The following is a 16947-nucleotide window of genomic DNA, read 5'->3' on the forward strand; positions in this document are numbered from 1 at the left end:
CAATTTTATAAGAACACTTTAAAATGTTGCCAATATTATAATAATAATCGGAATTTTACTTGGCAAAATGATGACAAAAGTCATAATTTTACTCAAAAAATGTCACTATTTTACAAGAACAACAAAAAAATGGCAATACTGTGATAAAAGTCAGAATTTTATATGACAAATATCACCATTTTGCATTAAAAAGTAATAATTCTAAATTAAAAAAGTATTAATTTCACAAGAAAATATTGCAATATTACAGAAAGAACATGAGAAATTGTTCCCAATTTTATAAGAAAAAAGTTGATACATTGTGAGAAAAAGACTGCTTTTAGTTCATTTATTTATTTTTGAATTTTTTGTTTGTAACTAATTTATAATCTTCATTATTTATTTCAAGTTATTACAGTATGTTTCGATATACATATTTATTTAACTTTTTAAATTGGTTTTGGCCAAAGGGGACGCACTTCAAATTTGTACACAAACTTGTTATTTCATATGTTGACCAGAGGGGGACCACCCTCATTTTGAAAGATTTCACCACCAGGGGTGCAAATGAGACATTCTCTATTAGATGCAATGTTATTGGGACCATGATTTATGTCATCACTTGTTCACACCTCCTCATATGGAAGCTAGTTTTCCTTCTTGATGTCTCAAGAAGGCTAGAAATACAAACACACACACAAATGCGCACACACACACACACACACACGCATATTCTTGTATTTGTTACCTTCTTGAGACCTCGGGAAAATGCCTCCCTCTTTAGGACCACCCTTTCTAGATATATAAAGATGTGTATTTACAACATTAATAATATATACATACTATGCAAATATAAAAAAGCTTGTTGTGAAAAATTAGTTGGAATTTCACAAGAAAAAAGTCACAATTTCGCAAGAAAAATTTAGAATTTTGGCAGTATTATAATAAAAGTCATAATTTTATTTAGCGGAAGTCAACATCTTACAAGAAAAACTGAACATGTGTACAATATTATGATAAAAGTTGGCATTTACTCAATAACAGTCGGAATTTTACAAGAAAAGCTTGAAATTTTGGCAATTTTATAAAAAGTCACAATTTTATAAGAACACTTTAACATGTCGCCAATATTATAATAATAATCAGAATTTTACTTGGCAAAATGATGACAAAAGTCATAATTTTACTCAAAAAATCTCAGTATTTTACAAGAACAACAAAAAAATGGCAATACTGTGATAAAAGTCGGAATTTTATACAACAAATGTTACCATTTTGCATTAAAAAGAAATAATTTTACATTTTAAAAGTATTAATTTCACAAGAAAATATTGCAATATTACAGAAACAGAAAGAATATGAGAACTTTTTCCCAATTTTATAAGAAAAAAGACAACACATTGTGAGAAAAAGACTGCTTTGAGTTAATTTATTTATTTTTGTAATTGATTTAGAATCTTCATTATTTATTTCAAGTTATTACAGTATGTCTCTATATACATATCTTTTATGTTTTTAATTACTTTTGGCGAAAGGGGGCACACTTCAAATTTTTACACACACTTGTTATTTCATATGTTGACCAGAGGGGGAGCACTTTTAAAACCGACACAGTCAATTTGAAAAATCCCTCCTTTTTGGGACCACCCTCATTTTGATAGATTTCACCACCAGGGGGTGCAAATGAGACATTCTCTGTTAGATGCAATGTTATTGGGACCATGATTTATGTCATCACTTGTTCACACCTCCTCATATGGAAGCTACTTTTCCTTCTTGATGTCTCAAGAAGGGTAGAAATACACGCACACACACACACACACACACACACACACCCCCAGACATTCTCCCCAGAGATTTCTTCATGAGTTAACACACCAGAAAGTACCTCGAGAGAAATGCAGAGCGACTTCGATTTCTTCTCACACCACATCCTGTTCAGGTGGGCACGCAAGAGGAAGCCTGCCTACACAATACCATAACCTTTTTTCCCCCCACAGCTTGCGTTGCCTAAATAAATGGCCAAGATAGAGTGACATAGTTCAAACAAGTGAATCTACCTCTTGTACCCGCCGGGGATTGACCAACCCAGGGTGCATAGCTCACCGTGATCCTGAACGCTGGAAAATGAATGAATGAAAGAAGTATGGCTCAGCATGGTTTGTGTGTGTAGACGACGTCTTGTTAGATACCCCAAAACCAGTGAAAATGTCACGTTGTGTAATTCGTAAATAAAAAGACAATACAATGATTTGCAAATCCTTTTCAACTTATATTCAATTGAATAGACTGCAAAGACAAGATATTTAATGTTCACACTGAGAAACTTCATTTTTTCCCCCAGTCTGTAGAACGCTCTCCCTGACCACCTGAGGGCACCACAGACTGGGAATGTTTTTTTTTGTTTTTTTTTAACGGTTTAAAAACCCTTCTTTAAAAAAAAAAAGAAGAAAAAAAAAGCCTTTTTTAGGTGTATGTGTGCATACACCTAGTTTTTATTTATTTATTTTTTTTTTGGCTTTTTATTCATTTTATTAATACACTGTAGCACTTTGAGGTTGTTTGCTCAATGGAAAGTGCTTTTTACAAATAAAATATATTATTATTATTATTATTATTATAACTCAGTAAACGTTTGGGAACTGAGGTGACACATTTTTGAAGTGGAATTCTTTCCCATTCTTGCTTGACGTACAGCTTAAGTCAGTGTTTTTCAACCACTGTGCCGCGGGTGAGATACAGTCTGGTGTGCCGTGGGAAATTATCTAATTTCACCTATTTGGGTTAAAAATATGTTTTGCAAACCAGTAATTATAGTCTGCAAATGATGTGTTGTTGTTGAGTGTCTGTGCTGTCTAGAGCTCGGCGGAGTAACCGTGTAATACTCTTCCATATCAGTAGGTGGCAGCCGGTGGCTAATTGCTTTGTAGATGTCGGAAACAGCCGGAGGCAGTGTGCGGGTAAAAAGGTGTCTAATGCTTAAACCAAAAATAAACAAAAGGTGAGTGCCCCTATGAAAAGGCATTGAAGCTTAGGGAAGGCTATGCAGAACGAAACTAAAACTGAACTGGCTACAAAGTAAACAAAAACAGAATGCTGGACGACAGCAAAGACTTACTGTGGAGCAAAGACGGCGTCCACAATGTACATCCGAACATGACATGACAGTCAGCAATGTCCCCACAAAGAAGGAAAAAAACAACTGAAATATTCTTGGATGCTAAAACAAAGTAGATGCGGGAAATATCGCTCAAAGGAAGACATGAAACTGCTCCAGGAAAATACCAAAAAAAGAGAAAAAGCCACCAAAATAGGAGCGCAAGACAAGAACTGAAACACTACACACAGGAAAACAGCAAAAAATGGCGTGATGTGACGGTAGACCTACTTTGAGACAAGAGGTATATTGATACATAGTTGGTTATGGTTTAAAGTCAATCCATCCATCCATTTTCTACCACTTATTCCCTTTGGGGTCGCGGGGGGCGCTGGAGCCTATCTCAGCTACAATCGGGCAGAAGGCGGGGTACACCCTGGACAAGTCGCCACCTCTTCGCAGTGGTTTAAAGTCATATCCAACAATTGCGACAACGACTTTTTACTGTCAACTGAGTTTCGTTTTTTTAATGATTTCGGCAGGTGGTGTGCCTGCGGATATTTTCAACGCAAAAAACGTGCCTTGGCTCAAAAAAGGTTGAAAAACACTGACTTAAGTTGTTCAACTTTTGATGATATTACAGACCGTAGCTGGTGAAATCCCTAAATTCCTTGCAATAGCTTGTTGAGAAACAAGCTAAACCACGGTTTCTAAAAAACAATTTGAAATGTGGACTCGTCAGACCACGGAACATTTTTCCACTTTGCATCAGTCCATCTTAGATGAGCTCGGGCCCAGCGAAGCCGGCGGCGTTTCTGGGTGTTGTTGATAAATGGCTTTGGCTTTGCATAGTAAAGTTTTAACTTGCACTTACAGATGTAGCGACCAACTGTAGTTACTGACAGTGGTTTTCCTGAAGTGCCCATGTGGTGATATCCTTTACACACTGATGTCGCTTTTTGATGCAGTACCTACCACCTGAGGGATTCAAGGTCATGGCTCAGCCGCTTATGTGCAGTGATTTCTCCAAATTCTCTGAACCTTTTGATGATATTACGGACCGTAGATGGTGAAATCCCTAAATTCCTTGCAATAGCTGTTTAAGAAATGTTGTTCTTAAACTGTTGGACAATTTGCTCACGCATTTGTTGACAAAGTGGTGACCCTCGTCCCATCCTTGTTTGTGAATGACTGAGCATTTCATGGAATCTACTTTTATACCCAATCATGGCACCCACCTGTTCCCAAATAGCCTGTTCACCTGTGGGATGTTCCAAATAAGTGTTTGATGAGCATTCCTCAACTTATTTGCCACTTGTGCCAGCTTTTTTGAAACATGTTGCAGGCATCAAATTCCGAATGAGCTAATATTTGCAAAAAATAACACATTTTTCCAGTTGGAACATTAAATATCTTGTCTTTGCAGTCTATTCTATTGAATATAAGTTGAAAATGATTTGTAAATCATTGTATTCTGTTTTTATTTACCATTTACACAACGTGCCAACTTCACTGGTTTTGGGGTTTGTACAATGGTACCTTGGTTTTCATCAATATACTCTTCCAAAAGGTGTTGTTGGTGATGAGCAGAGAGGGAGATGGCAGGGAAGTGTCAAGCGGACAACTATGAGTTCTGTCTTGGATTCAATCGTGTTTCTCACCTTATGTCAGGTTCAAACACTGATGACATTTATTAAACAAGACAAGAAGCAAAGAATCAAACATAGACAGAATGCAATGTGGTTCAGTGAGGAGAAACGTGCACATCTGTACCCTTGTACAGTGTCATTACGTTCTGCCAAAAGATCGCACGCCTCCTTCTTTTATTTTGGACCTTCCCTGACCACATGGCCACCGCTGTTTCCAAAGGACAAAGGTCGTAAACAATTCACAGAAAAGGTCAGTTCAAAAAGAGTTCGTAAAATAGTTCAAAAAGAGGTCCATAAAATAGTTCAAAAAGAGTTCGGAAAATAGTTCAAAAAGAGGCCCATAAAATAGTTCAAAAAGAGTTCGGAAAATATTTCAAAAAGAGGTCCACAAAATAGTTCAACAAGAGTTTGTAAAAAACTTCAAAAAAAGGTCCATAAAATAGTTCAAAAAGAGTTCGTAAAATACTTCAAAAAGAGGTCCATAAAATAGTTCAAAAAGAGTTTGTAAAATAGTTCAAAAAGAGGTCCATAAAATAGTTCAAAAAGAGTTCGGAAAATAGTTCAAAAAGAGGTCCACAAAATAGTTCAAAAAGAGTTTGTAAAAAACTTAAAAAAGAGGTCCATAAAATAGTTCAAAAAGAGTTCGTAAAATACTTCAAAAAGAGGTCCATAAAATAGTTCAAAAAGAGTTTGTAAAATACTTCAAAAAGAGGTCCATAAAATAGTTCAAAAAGAGTTCGGAAAATAGTTCAAAAAAAGGTCCACAAAATAGTTCAAAAAGAGTTTGTAAAAAATTTAAAAAAGAGGTCCATAAAATAGTTCAAAAAGAGTTTGTAAAATACTTCAAAAAGAGGTCCATAAAATAGTTCAAAAAGAGTTTGTAAAATACTTCAAAAAGAGGTCCATAAAATAGTTCAAAAAGAGTTTGTAAAATACTTCAAAAAGAGGTCCATAAAATAGTTCAAAAAGAGTTTGTAAAATACTTCAAAAAGAGGTCCATAAAATAGTTCAAAAAGAGTTCGGAAAATAGTTCAAAAAGAGGTCCATAAAATAGTTCAAAAAGAGTTTGTAAAATACTTCAAAAAGAGGTCGTCTGGAAATTGGGCAGATCCTGCTATCTCTCCGCTTTGAAGTCCTTGGATTAGAACAATATCTTTCTGTTGATTACCATACATGAGAGAAAACAGAAAACCCTTCATGTGGCTCTCCCCCTTACACAGTGGAGTTTTACGAGCCTTCTTCTTGGTCGGTTTCAAAGACAGCTTTTGGTCTTCTTACCAGGAACTCATTTCAACACAAAGTATTGTGATGATTTAGATCTGGGCACTCCATTTTGCAGAAGGATACGTGATCAAAGTGAAAATCAATGCTTGACAGTTTTTGAAACATGTTGCAGGCATGAAATTCCAATTTTGCGAAAAAATAACAAAAGTTTTCCAGTTCGAACGTTAAGTATCTTCTTTGCAGTCTATTCAATTGAATATAAGTTGAAAAAGATTTGCAAATCGTTGTATTCTGTTTTTATTTACCATTTACACAACATGCCAGCTTTGGCATCATTTAACAAGAATATCCGGTATTGTGACGACATTTACAGGTCAAAGACAAGGAAAAACACAATATAAGTCTCCTTTAATTGAGTGTTTTGTCTCCCACAGTGAGACAGATGTCCACACTGTAGCGTCACTGCTGAAACTGTACTTGCGGGAGCTGCCAGAGCCTGCGATACCATGGACTCAGTACCAGGATTTCCTGGACTGCACCAACCTGCTGGACTCCAACAAAACTGAAGTATATTGAGTCCGGACTTGTCTAGTCTGCACGTCTTGTATGCACTACCTATTTGTGTCCGTGCACTTTGCATAACCGTGTACCGTGATGTACTGGAGAGGAGGCTACGCCGGATAGTCGAACCTCGGATTCAGGAGGAACAGTGTAGTTTTCGTCCTGGTCGTGGAACTGTGGACCAGCTCTATACTCTCGGCAGGGTCCTTGAGGGTGCATGGGAGTTTGCCCAACCAGTCTACATGTGCTTTGTGGACTTGGAGAAGGCATTCGACCGTGTCCCTCGGGAAGTCCTGTGGGGAGTGCTCAGAGAGTATGGGGTATCGGACTGTCTGATTTTGGCGGTCCGCTCCCTGTATGATCAGTGTCAGAGCTTGGTCCGCATTGCCGGCAGTAAGTCGGACACGTTTCCAGTGAGGGTTGGACTCCGCCAAGGCTGCCCTTTGTCACCGATTCTGTTCATAACTTTTATGGACAGAATTTCTAGGCGCAGTCAAGGCGTTGAGGGGATCTGGTTTGGTGGCTGCAGGATTAGGTCTCTGCTTTTTGCAGATGATGTGGTCCTGATGGCTTCATCTGGCCAGGATCTTCAGCTCTCACTGGATCGGTTCGCAGCCGAGTGTGAAGCGACTGGGATGAGAATCAGCACCTCCAAGTCCGAGTCCATGGTTCTCGCCCGGAAAAGGGTGGAGTGCCATCTCCGGGTTGGGGAGGAGACCCTGCCTCAAGTGGAGGAGTTCAAGTACCTCGGAGTCTTGTTCACGAGTGAGGGAAGAGTGGATCGTGAGATCGACAGGCGGATCGGTGTGGCATCTTCAGTAATGCGAACGCTGTATCGATCCGTTGTGGTGAAGAAGGAGCTGAGCCGGAAGGCAAAGCTCTCAATTTACCGGTCGATCTACGTTCCCATCCTCACCTATGGTCATGAGCTTTGGGTTATGACCGAAAGGACAAGATCACGGGTACAAGCGGACGAAATGAGTTTCCTCCGCCGGGTGGCAGGGCTCTCCCTTAGAGATAGGGTAAGAAGCTCTGTCATCCGGGGGGAGCTCAAAGTAAAGCCGCTGCTCCTCCACATCGAGAGGAGCCAGATGAGGTGGTTCGGGCATCTGGTCAGGATGCCACCCGATCGCCTCCCTCGGGAGGTGTTTAGGGCACGTCCGACCGGTAGGAGGCCACGGGGAAGACCCAGGACACGTTGGGAAGACTATGTCTCCCGGCTGGCCTGGGAACGCCTCGGGATCCCCCGGGAAGAGCTGGACGAAGTGGCTGGGGAGAGGGAAGTCTGGGCTTCCCTGCTTAGGCTGCTGCCCCCACGACCCGACCTCGGATAAGCGGAAGAAGATGGATGGATGGATGGATGGCACTTTGCATAACACATGTTTCTTTTTGTTGCGTTTAGGGTCAAGAGAAGTTGGAGGAACAGATCTCCCTCCTCCCCAGGGTCAACTACAATCTTCTAAGTTATGTCTGCCGGTGAGCTAACGCTGCGTCACAAAGTATCGTAACATGTCGTGCACAATATCTGCACACGCGTTCAACGGTGTGTGTTGTTGCCCACTAGGTTCTTGTTTGAGGTGCAGCTGAATTCCAAAGTCAACAAGATGAGTGTGGAAAACTTGGCCACTGTGATGGGAATCAACCTGCTCAAACCTCAAATACAAGACCCCTTCTCAGTGATGGAGGGTGCGAACATTACATTTATACCAATGAGTTCCTATCCTGGTCTGAGGTTCTACCTAAACCAGAGGTGTCAAAGTGGTTTTCGCTGAGGGCCACATCGCAGTTATATTTGTGTCAGGTTCAAACACTGATGACATTTATTAAACAGACAAGAAGCAAGGAATCATGCAGAGACAGAGTTACATTTTGCTCAATGAGGAGAGACGTTTTGGGCTGTACTCTAGTTACAGAGACAACCTACGCTCTAAAGTCCAGCCCACGTGCTCCTGTATTTATTTGGGAGGTCCCTGGTTACATCACTGAGGCTGCCGCTGAAGGAAGGGGGGTGGGGGGGGACAACAATATATGATTATTCAGAAATGCAAATGTGCTGACACTCGTGATATCGCCCTGTCTCTGCTTTGTCTGCGTCACGGTACTCGATGTTCGGCCTTGGCAATGAAGGGCGGTTCTGGACACAAACACTGATACAAGACGACTCGCTTTGCACAGATAGAAAAGTACAACTTCAGCACAATTGATAATAACTATAGCAACGGCCTTTAAGTATAAGAGTTGTGTGATAACTTACACATAATTATTCCAACAGTTTGGCTCCAGAGGGCCGCATCTAACAGTGTATACTATTATTACACAATTTTTCTATGCATTTTATTAGTAGATTTTTTTAAAACTACTAAAATGTAAAAAAATATGGTAAGTTGCAATAATTTCACCTTAAAATGTAGTGTATATTACTGTAAATGGAAAAACAGTAGTGCTGTTTTATGGTAAAAAAGGCAGCCAGAATTTTACTGTAAAATTTACATTCGTTTTTTTTTTACTCTAAATTGAAAAAAACTGCAATTTTGCAGTAACATTTTAGCACCCGAGCTGCCTGTTTGTTTTATGTGTTTTTACAGCAAATCAACAACGGTAGATTTTTTCGGTGTATTACTGTAAATGCCAAAACGGCACCGCAGTTTATTACAGTAACAAAAAAAAATTCAGTTTTTTTCATTTAGAGAAAAATGCTGTAAAAACCACAGCAAGTCTAAAAAATTTGACCATGAAATCTATTTCTACTTTTATATTGCACAATTCGATGGATAACTCACTTTGAAATCATTAGTATTTACTTCTATATTCAATTGAATATAGGTTGAAAAGGATTTGCAAATAATTGTATTCTGTTTTTATTTACCATTTACACAACGTGCCAACTTCACTGGTTTCGGGGTTTGTACATCCGGCAGACATATTTGCTAAATCCTTCAAATTCTGCAGAAAACAATTGAGATTTGTGATGAAAACGCTACAAAAAGAATTGCCTCCAGTCTTCTGTAGGTGACGTCCGCAGGCTGATCCAATTTTGCAGCTAATGTGCTGAAACTCGTTAAAAAAACAACCTAAAATCACTACTATGTCTATTTTGGGGGAACTCTGCCTGTGGACATCATTTGTAGGTCCTGAAGTATAGAACAAGTGCCAATTTTGCCAGCATTAAACGGGCTTGTCAGGTTCAAACACTGATGACATCTATTAAACAAGACAAGAAGCAAAGAATTAAACAGAGATAGAATTAAATTTGGCTCAATTTGAGGAGAAACGTCTGGTCTGTACTCTTGTACAGTGTCTCAGCATGCTCTGGCAAAAGTGTCACGATCGGGGCGCATGATCATGCGGGGTTTTGTTCTCCCAAGATGCAAAGGACGAATCCGGACAGGACTTGCAGGTAACACTTGATTTAATAATAAAACAACACAAAACAGGTACAAAACAGAAAACAAACCGACTGGAAAAGGTGCCGAGCGCACCGGAAGCTAAGGCTACAACTTAGCAAAGACTATGACACTTAGCAGGGGCTAGGAGACAAGCAAAAACTTACGTAGCAGTCGCTTGACGCAAATAAAGAAACCAGGCTGACTGACTGGAAAAGGCAGGCTTAAATAATGTCAGTGATTACAACAGGTGCGCGTCAGAAACACAAGCGGCAGGTGGAATTAATATGTAGCTATGGTAACCAACTCAAAAGGTGCACAGACAGGAACAAAATGAGTCCAAGACTAACAGAAAACACACGTGACCCAAAAACCCAAACAGAAATATGATCCGGGCAGCGGATCATAACAGAAAGATTGTACGCTTCCTCCTTTATTTGGACTTTCTCTGACCACATGGCAACAACTGTTTCCAAAGGGACGTGGGTCGTAAACAGCGTTGCCTTTGGTTACAGAACAGTTCAAAAAGAACAGGTCGTCAACAGTTCACAGAAAAGGTCGTAAAAGAGTTCAGAAAGAGGTTCGTAAAACAGTTAAAAAAAGGAGGTTCAAAAAGAGGTCGTCTGGAACTTGGGCAGATCCTGCCTTCTCTCTGCTTTGTAGTCCTTGGGTTAAAACAATATCTTTCTGTTGATTACAATACATGAAAAAAAACAGAAACCCCTTCATGTTGCTTTCCATCCTACACAGGGGAGTTTTACAAGCATTCTTGGTAAGTTCAAAGACAGCTTTTGGTCTTCTCGCTGGGAATTGTCGGAGGCAGATATTTACATATATCCGAATTTAAGTGTTACTTCTTTTATTTCATAGTCATATTTGAAAACAGTTCGCGTTTTTCCATTTGTTCTCTTTCTGTTTGTCTGCAAGTAAACTGTGTGTGTTAACCTTGAAGCTTTGGAATGTAAGAAAGAGAGATAATGTGCATGTGTTTTGACTAGAGAGATTTAAGAGGGGAGAGGGTTTTTGTCGGGAGGACAGACCATCTTGGCGGCGCGATAGAATGTTCTATGCTGGACTGGTCTAAATGTATATATATATGCAAAGCTTTGCAAATATATTACAAAATACCTATTCTGTCTCTGGTGGTTTTTCTACTCAGCTTTAAGTGTCGTAAAGAGCTTGGGAGCGACTTGTGACTTGAATTCCCTGGGAGGAACAACTGGTCCAAAACGCAACAGAACTCATTTCAAGTGATAACTTAGATAAAACTATTCTAACACGGGCTCTTTAGGAATTGATCAAAATTGTGATCACGTTTACTTTTCTTCACAGCAACTCCTCACATCCACAAGTTGATGACGGTGATGATCAGGCAACATGAGACTCTGTTTCCTCTCAGCAAAGATGTTCTTCCTCCCTCACCTGGCAACAAGGCCGAGAGCCAGAAGAACTCTCCACGTAGCTTCGTGGGCTGGGAGTCCACCGAGATGGACGATAGCTCTGTGTCCGAGTGTAACGACAGTTCGGCTCCCAGAAGAGGAAACAGCGGCGCTCCAGATGTCCTACAAGACTCTCTTCTTCCGTCGCCTTCTGAGAGTTGGCAAGGAAGTACTCGGAAGCGCACCCAAACCCTGCCCACCTTTAACTGCCCGCTCACGGGGATGGCGGCAAAGGCCAGCGCCATCAACCGCTGGAGTCGCGTCCAGGAGATGGTGGATGAGAAGAGCAGTACGTTATCAGAGGACATCTTTAAAGTCTTGGACCTTCGAAGTCCAGAATCTTTTTTTAGAGGCTCACCGACCAGCACCAAGGTGGGAGAAGTCGAGTTCAAGGAGAGCAAAGGTTCCAATCCTGCTAATTCCCAAAAAAGGAACAGTGACTCTCAACCTGACGCCATGATAGAAAGTGGTACTGATGAGAGGAAAGACAGCCAGCAGTTTGACAGGTGAGGAGTGCCACTGTTGTTCGTGTCTGTAAAAAATGGAGGGTGTCTTAAAGAGGTCGCACACTATATTGCCAAAGGTATTTGGCCATCTGCTTTTACTCACATATGACGTTGAAGTGCCCATCCATCCATCCATCCATCTTCTTCCGCTTATCCGAGGTCGGGTCGCGGGGGCAGCAACCTAAGCAGGGAAGCCCAGACTTCCCTCTCCCCAGCCACTTCGTCCAGCTCTTCCTGTGGGACCCCGAGGCGTTCCCAGGCCAGCCGGGAGACATAGTCTTCCCAACGTGTCCTGGGTCTTCCCCGCGGCCTCCTACCGGTCGGACGTGCCCGAAACACCTCCCTAGGGAGGCGTTCGGGTGGCATCCTGACCAGATGCCCGAACCACCTCATCTGGCTCCTCTCGATGTGGAGGAGCAGCGGCTTTACTTTGAGGTCCCCCCGGATGGCAGAGCTTCTCACCCTATCTCTAAGGGAGAGCCCCGCCACCCGGCGGAGGAAACTTATTTCGGCCGCTTGTACCCGTGATCTTGTCCTTTCGGTCATAACCCAAAGCTCATGACCATAGGTGAGGATGGGAACGTAGATCGACCGGTAAATTGAGAGCTTTGCCTTCCGGCTCAGCTCCTTCTTCACCACAACGGATCGATACAGCGTCCGCATTACTGAAGACGCCACACCGATCCGCCTGTCGATCTCACGATCCACTCTTCCCTCACTCGTGAACAAGACTCCGAGGTACTTGAACTCCTCCACTTGGGGCAAGATCTCCTCCCCAACCCGGAGATGGCACTCCACCCTTTTCCGGGCGAGAACCATGGACTCAGACCTGGAGGTGCTGATTCTCATCCCAGTCGCTTCACACTCGGCTGCGAACCGATCCATCCGTTGAAGTGCCATCCCATGGAATTGTCAAACATCTTTTGGTATCCTGGAGCATTCAAAGTTCCTTTCACTGGAACTAAGGGGCCAAGCCCAACTCCTGTAAAAAAACAACCCCACACCATAAATCCTCCTCCACCAAATTTCACACTCGGCACAATGCTGTCCGAAATGTAGTGTTCTCCTGGCAACCTCCAAACCCAGACTGGTCCATCAGATTTCCAGATGGAAAAGCGTGACTCATCAGTCCAGAAAATGCGTCTCCACTGTTCTAGAGTACAGTGACAACGTGCTTTACACCAGTGATCCCCAACCTTTTTTCCACCAGGGACCGGTTTAATGTATGCATTATTTTCACGGACCGGCTTTCTACGTGTAAATTAGCCTTTGCCCACAATCTGACACATTAAAATGGTATATATCCATTGATGTGCATTGTCCCATGTACTAGTACAATGGAGTTGTAAAATACATCTATTAACAGGCTTATTGGTGTATTTAGTGGGACAGGCGAAAGTTAAGTCTGAGAAAATGTGGTAGTTTATAAATCAATTCATGTTTCTGTGCGACCCGGTAGCCAATGCGTCACGGACCGGTGGTTGGGGACCACTGCTTTACACCACTGCATCCCACACTTTGCATTGGACTTGGTGATGTATGGCTTAGATGCAGCTGCTCGGCCATGGAAACCCATTCCATGAGGCTCTCTGCGTACTGTACGTGGGCTAATTGGAAGGTCACGTGAAGTTCAGAGCTCTGTAGCAACTGGCAGAAAGTCTTTGCACTATGCGCTTCAGCATCCGCTGACTCCTCTCTGTCAGTTTACGTGGCCTACCACTTGGTGGCTGAGTTGCTGTTGTTCCCAAACTCTTCACTTTTCTTATAATGAAGTTGACTTTGGAATGTTTAGGAGCAAGGACATTTCACGACTGGATTTGTTGCACAGGTGGCATCCTATGACAGTTCCACGCTGGAAAACACTGAGAGCGGCCCATTCTTTACAAATGTTTGTAGAAACAGTCCTCATGCCTGAGTGCTTGATTTTATACACCGGGCCAAGTAATTAGGACACCAGATTCTCATCATTTGGATGGGTGGCCAAATACTTTTGGCAATATAGTGTATTATGATTTGTTTTGTTTTTTTAATCTAAAACACTTCCTTGTGGTCCACATAACATGTAATGGTGGTGCTCTGGTCCAAAGTTTGCGTGGATCATGTTTTACAGACAAGTTTACAGGTTGCCAAGGTAGTTAAAAAGCTCTTCGGTGGGTGAGATCCGCCCGGAGTTCCTTAAGGTTCTGGATGCTGTGGGGGCTGTCTTGGTTGACAAGACTCTGCAGCATCGCGTGGACATTTGGGGCGGTACCTCTGTATTGGCAGACCGGGGTGGTGGTTACTCTCTTTAAGAAGGGGAACCGGAGGGTGTGTTCCAACTATTGTAGGATCACACTCCTCAGCCTTCCCGGTAAGGTCTATTCAGGTGTACTGGAGAGGAGGCTATGCCGGATAGTCGAATCTCAGATTCAGGAAGAACAGTGGGTTGTACTTGTATAGCGCTTTTCTACCTTCAAGGTACTCAAAGCGCTTTGACACTACTTCCACATTTACCCATTCACACACACATTCACACACTGATGGAGGGAGCTGCCAAGCAAGGCGCTAACCAGCACCCATCAGGAGCAAGGGTGCAGTGTCTTGCTCAGGACACAACGGACATGACGAGGTTGGTACTAGGTGGGGATTGAACCAGTGACCCTCGGGTTGCGCACGGCCACTCTCCCACTGCGCCACGCCGTCCCAACAGTGTGGTTTTCGTCCTGGTCGTGGAATGGTAGACCAGCTCCTTACTCTCGGCAGGGTCCTTGAGGGTTCATGGGAGTTTTCCCAACCAGTCTACATGTGCTTTGTGGACTTGGAGAAGGCATTCGACCGTGTCCCCCGGGAAGTCCTGTGGGGAGTGCTCAGAGAGTATGGAGTATCGGACTGTCTGATTGTGGCGGTCCGCTCCCTGTATGATCAGTGTCAGAGCTTGGTCCGCATTGCCGGCAGTAAGTCGGACACGTTTCCAGTGAGGGTTGGACTCCGCCAAGGCTACCCTTTGTCACAGATTCTGTTCATAACTTTTATGGACAGAATTTCTAGGCGCAGTCAAGGCGTTGAAGGGATCTGGTTTGGTGGCTGCAGGATTAGGTCTCGGCTTTTTGCAGATGATGTTGTCCTGATGGCTTCATCTGGCCAGGATCTTCAGCTCTCACTGGATCGGTTCGGAGCCGAGTGTGAAGCGACTGGGATGAGAGTCAGCACCTCCAAGTCCGAGTCCATGGTTCTCGCCCGGGAAATAAAAAAAAGAGTCTGCTCATGCCCTTCTTGTATACACCTTTGCTGTTGTCCTTCTAGTCCAGTCTGCTGTTCACGTGGACTCCCAGGTACTTGTACTGCCCCACTACTGGATGTTGATGGGCTCCACAGGGGTCATTTTCTTCTTGATGTATATGTATATTTATTTATCCGACCCTTCCATTTCTTGCGTCTTGCAGTCTCCAGCAGGAGATGAAGAAGCTGAGGAAGACAGTCGCTGAGCTACAATCCACTCTTGAGGCAGAGCGCCGCCGTGTGGCGTCTTTGGAAGCATGTCTGCGAAGCACGGAGAGCAGCCGAGACCAAGCTCAGAGACGTAACGAAGCGCTGCAAAGGGCAATTCAGCGGCTTATGTCGGGAGAACAGCAAGCTCCCACTTAACAGTCATTTATAATATTGTATCAACTAATATAAACTTTAAAATATTCTTGTTTTAGAGTTAGGTGACTGTGGAATCCCACTGTTGGCTGCTGTGCGGAAGAGACATGTTTTGGCTTTTTGCAGCCAGATACATAGAGTGTTCATCCATGTTTTGAAAGAGTTTCTAGACGTTTCTCCAGCAAGAAAACTGTACTGGAATAAAGAAAAAGAAAATTGACAAATGACCATTTCTGGATTCCCATCTACGACAGTTGTTGACATATAGCTGACGCACCGTAACAATACCATGGATGGAAGTTAAGGCCGGTTGCGGCTCAAAGATTACAGCAGAATACATATAAGCGCATAATATTTATGGATCGCAAGAGCAAAGTTCTCAGTAGAGAACTTAAAGGGGAACATTATCACCAGACCTATGTAAGCGTCCAGGCCCGGCCCTAACCAATCTGGCGCCCTAGGCAAGATTTTAGGTGGCGCCCCCCCACATCGGCAGTGAAGTGTATATACTCACAAGAAACCGAATAGCTTTGTCTTTGACCTTTTTTTTTTTTACTTACAACTATACCTAATATATAAAGGGGTGGAAAAGTGACTATTACCTGCAGGGCAAATATAGCTAACCAGAAGGCAATAACAATGTAAACAAAAAACAGCTGCTTAAAAGATCTAATACAAATGTCCCTGAAAAATGTAAGGTGGGAGTACTGTAATTACCTAACGTTACATTATTATTTTCCATAACAATTTAGCCCCCTCCACAATATTAACCCGACGTTAAAACAGAACTAGCTATTTATTGATTAGCAATTGCCGAATCATGTGACATTAGCTTAATGCTAAAAAGCCGGGTTACTATCACATTCTGTAACAGACAAATAATTTCATGTAGGCTCACCTACCTGCTACCTCTGTCTTTTCTCGTTTCTCTTCCTCTTCTTTTCTCTTTTTTCTTCCCTGGGCACCTGACAGTTTTGGCCGTTTTGACATCTTGTGTTGATTTTTTGATGTGGTGACGTCCAAAAAGAGTCATGATACGGGAAGGGAGGGGGCGCACCGTGAGGGGGGAGAGGGAGGGGGTGAGGGGGCGTAATGTTGTAACAAATAATATTTCTATTAAATAGGCTTTACTTTGCATTTTAATTAACGTGGGATTATTTTTTGTATTTAGAAATAATAGTACCAACTTTTTTTTCTTTTCTTTTTTTCTCTCCAACATTTGTGGCACTGGCGTGGCGCCCCCTGATGGACGGCGCCCTTAGCATTTGCCTATACGGCCTATGCCACGGGCCGGCCCTGTAAGCGTCAATAGAAAAAAGACCATATATTTTTTAACCGATTTCCGAACTCTAAATGGGTGAATTTTGGCGAATTAAACACCTTTCTAATATTCGCTCTCGGAATCGATGACGTCACAACGTGGCGTCACATCGGGAAGCAATCCGCCATTTTCTCAAACACCGAGTCAAATCAGCTCTGTTATTTTCC

General features: G+C 42.5%; 1 protein-coding gene across 1 annotated transcript in view; it reads left to right on the forward strand.

Annotated features, from left to right (window-relative positions):
• Positions 1 to 15683, forward strand: part of LOC133623032 (rho GTPase-activating protein 25-like) — a 32512-nt gene extending 16829 nt beyond the window's left edge. Inside the window, exons 6-10 of the mRNA XM_061985945.2 lie at positions 6384 to 6516; positions 7913 to 7986; positions 8075 to 8196; positions 11226 to 11838; positions 15261 to 15683. Of these exons, the coding sequence (XP_061841929.2) occupies positions 6384 to 6516; positions 7913 to 7986; positions 8075 to 8196; positions 11226 to 11838; positions 15261 to 15462 (1144 nt within the window). The 3' untranslated portion in view covers positions 15463 to 15683. The remainder of the gene's footprint in view (positions 1 to 6383; positions 6517 to 7912; positions 7987 to 8074; positions 8197 to 11225; positions 11839 to 15260) is intronic.
• The last annotated feature ends 1264 nt before the right edge of the window (positions 15684 to 16947 follow it).

The sequence above is a fragment of the Nerophis lumbriciformis genome, linkage group LG12, assembly GCF_033978685.3.
Source record: "Nerophis lumbriciformis linkage group LG12, RoL_Nlum_v2.1, whole genome shotgun sequence".
Lineage (NCBI taxonomy): Eukaryota > Metazoa > Chordata > Actinopteri > Syngnathiformes > Syngnathidae > Nerophis > Nerophis lumbriciformis.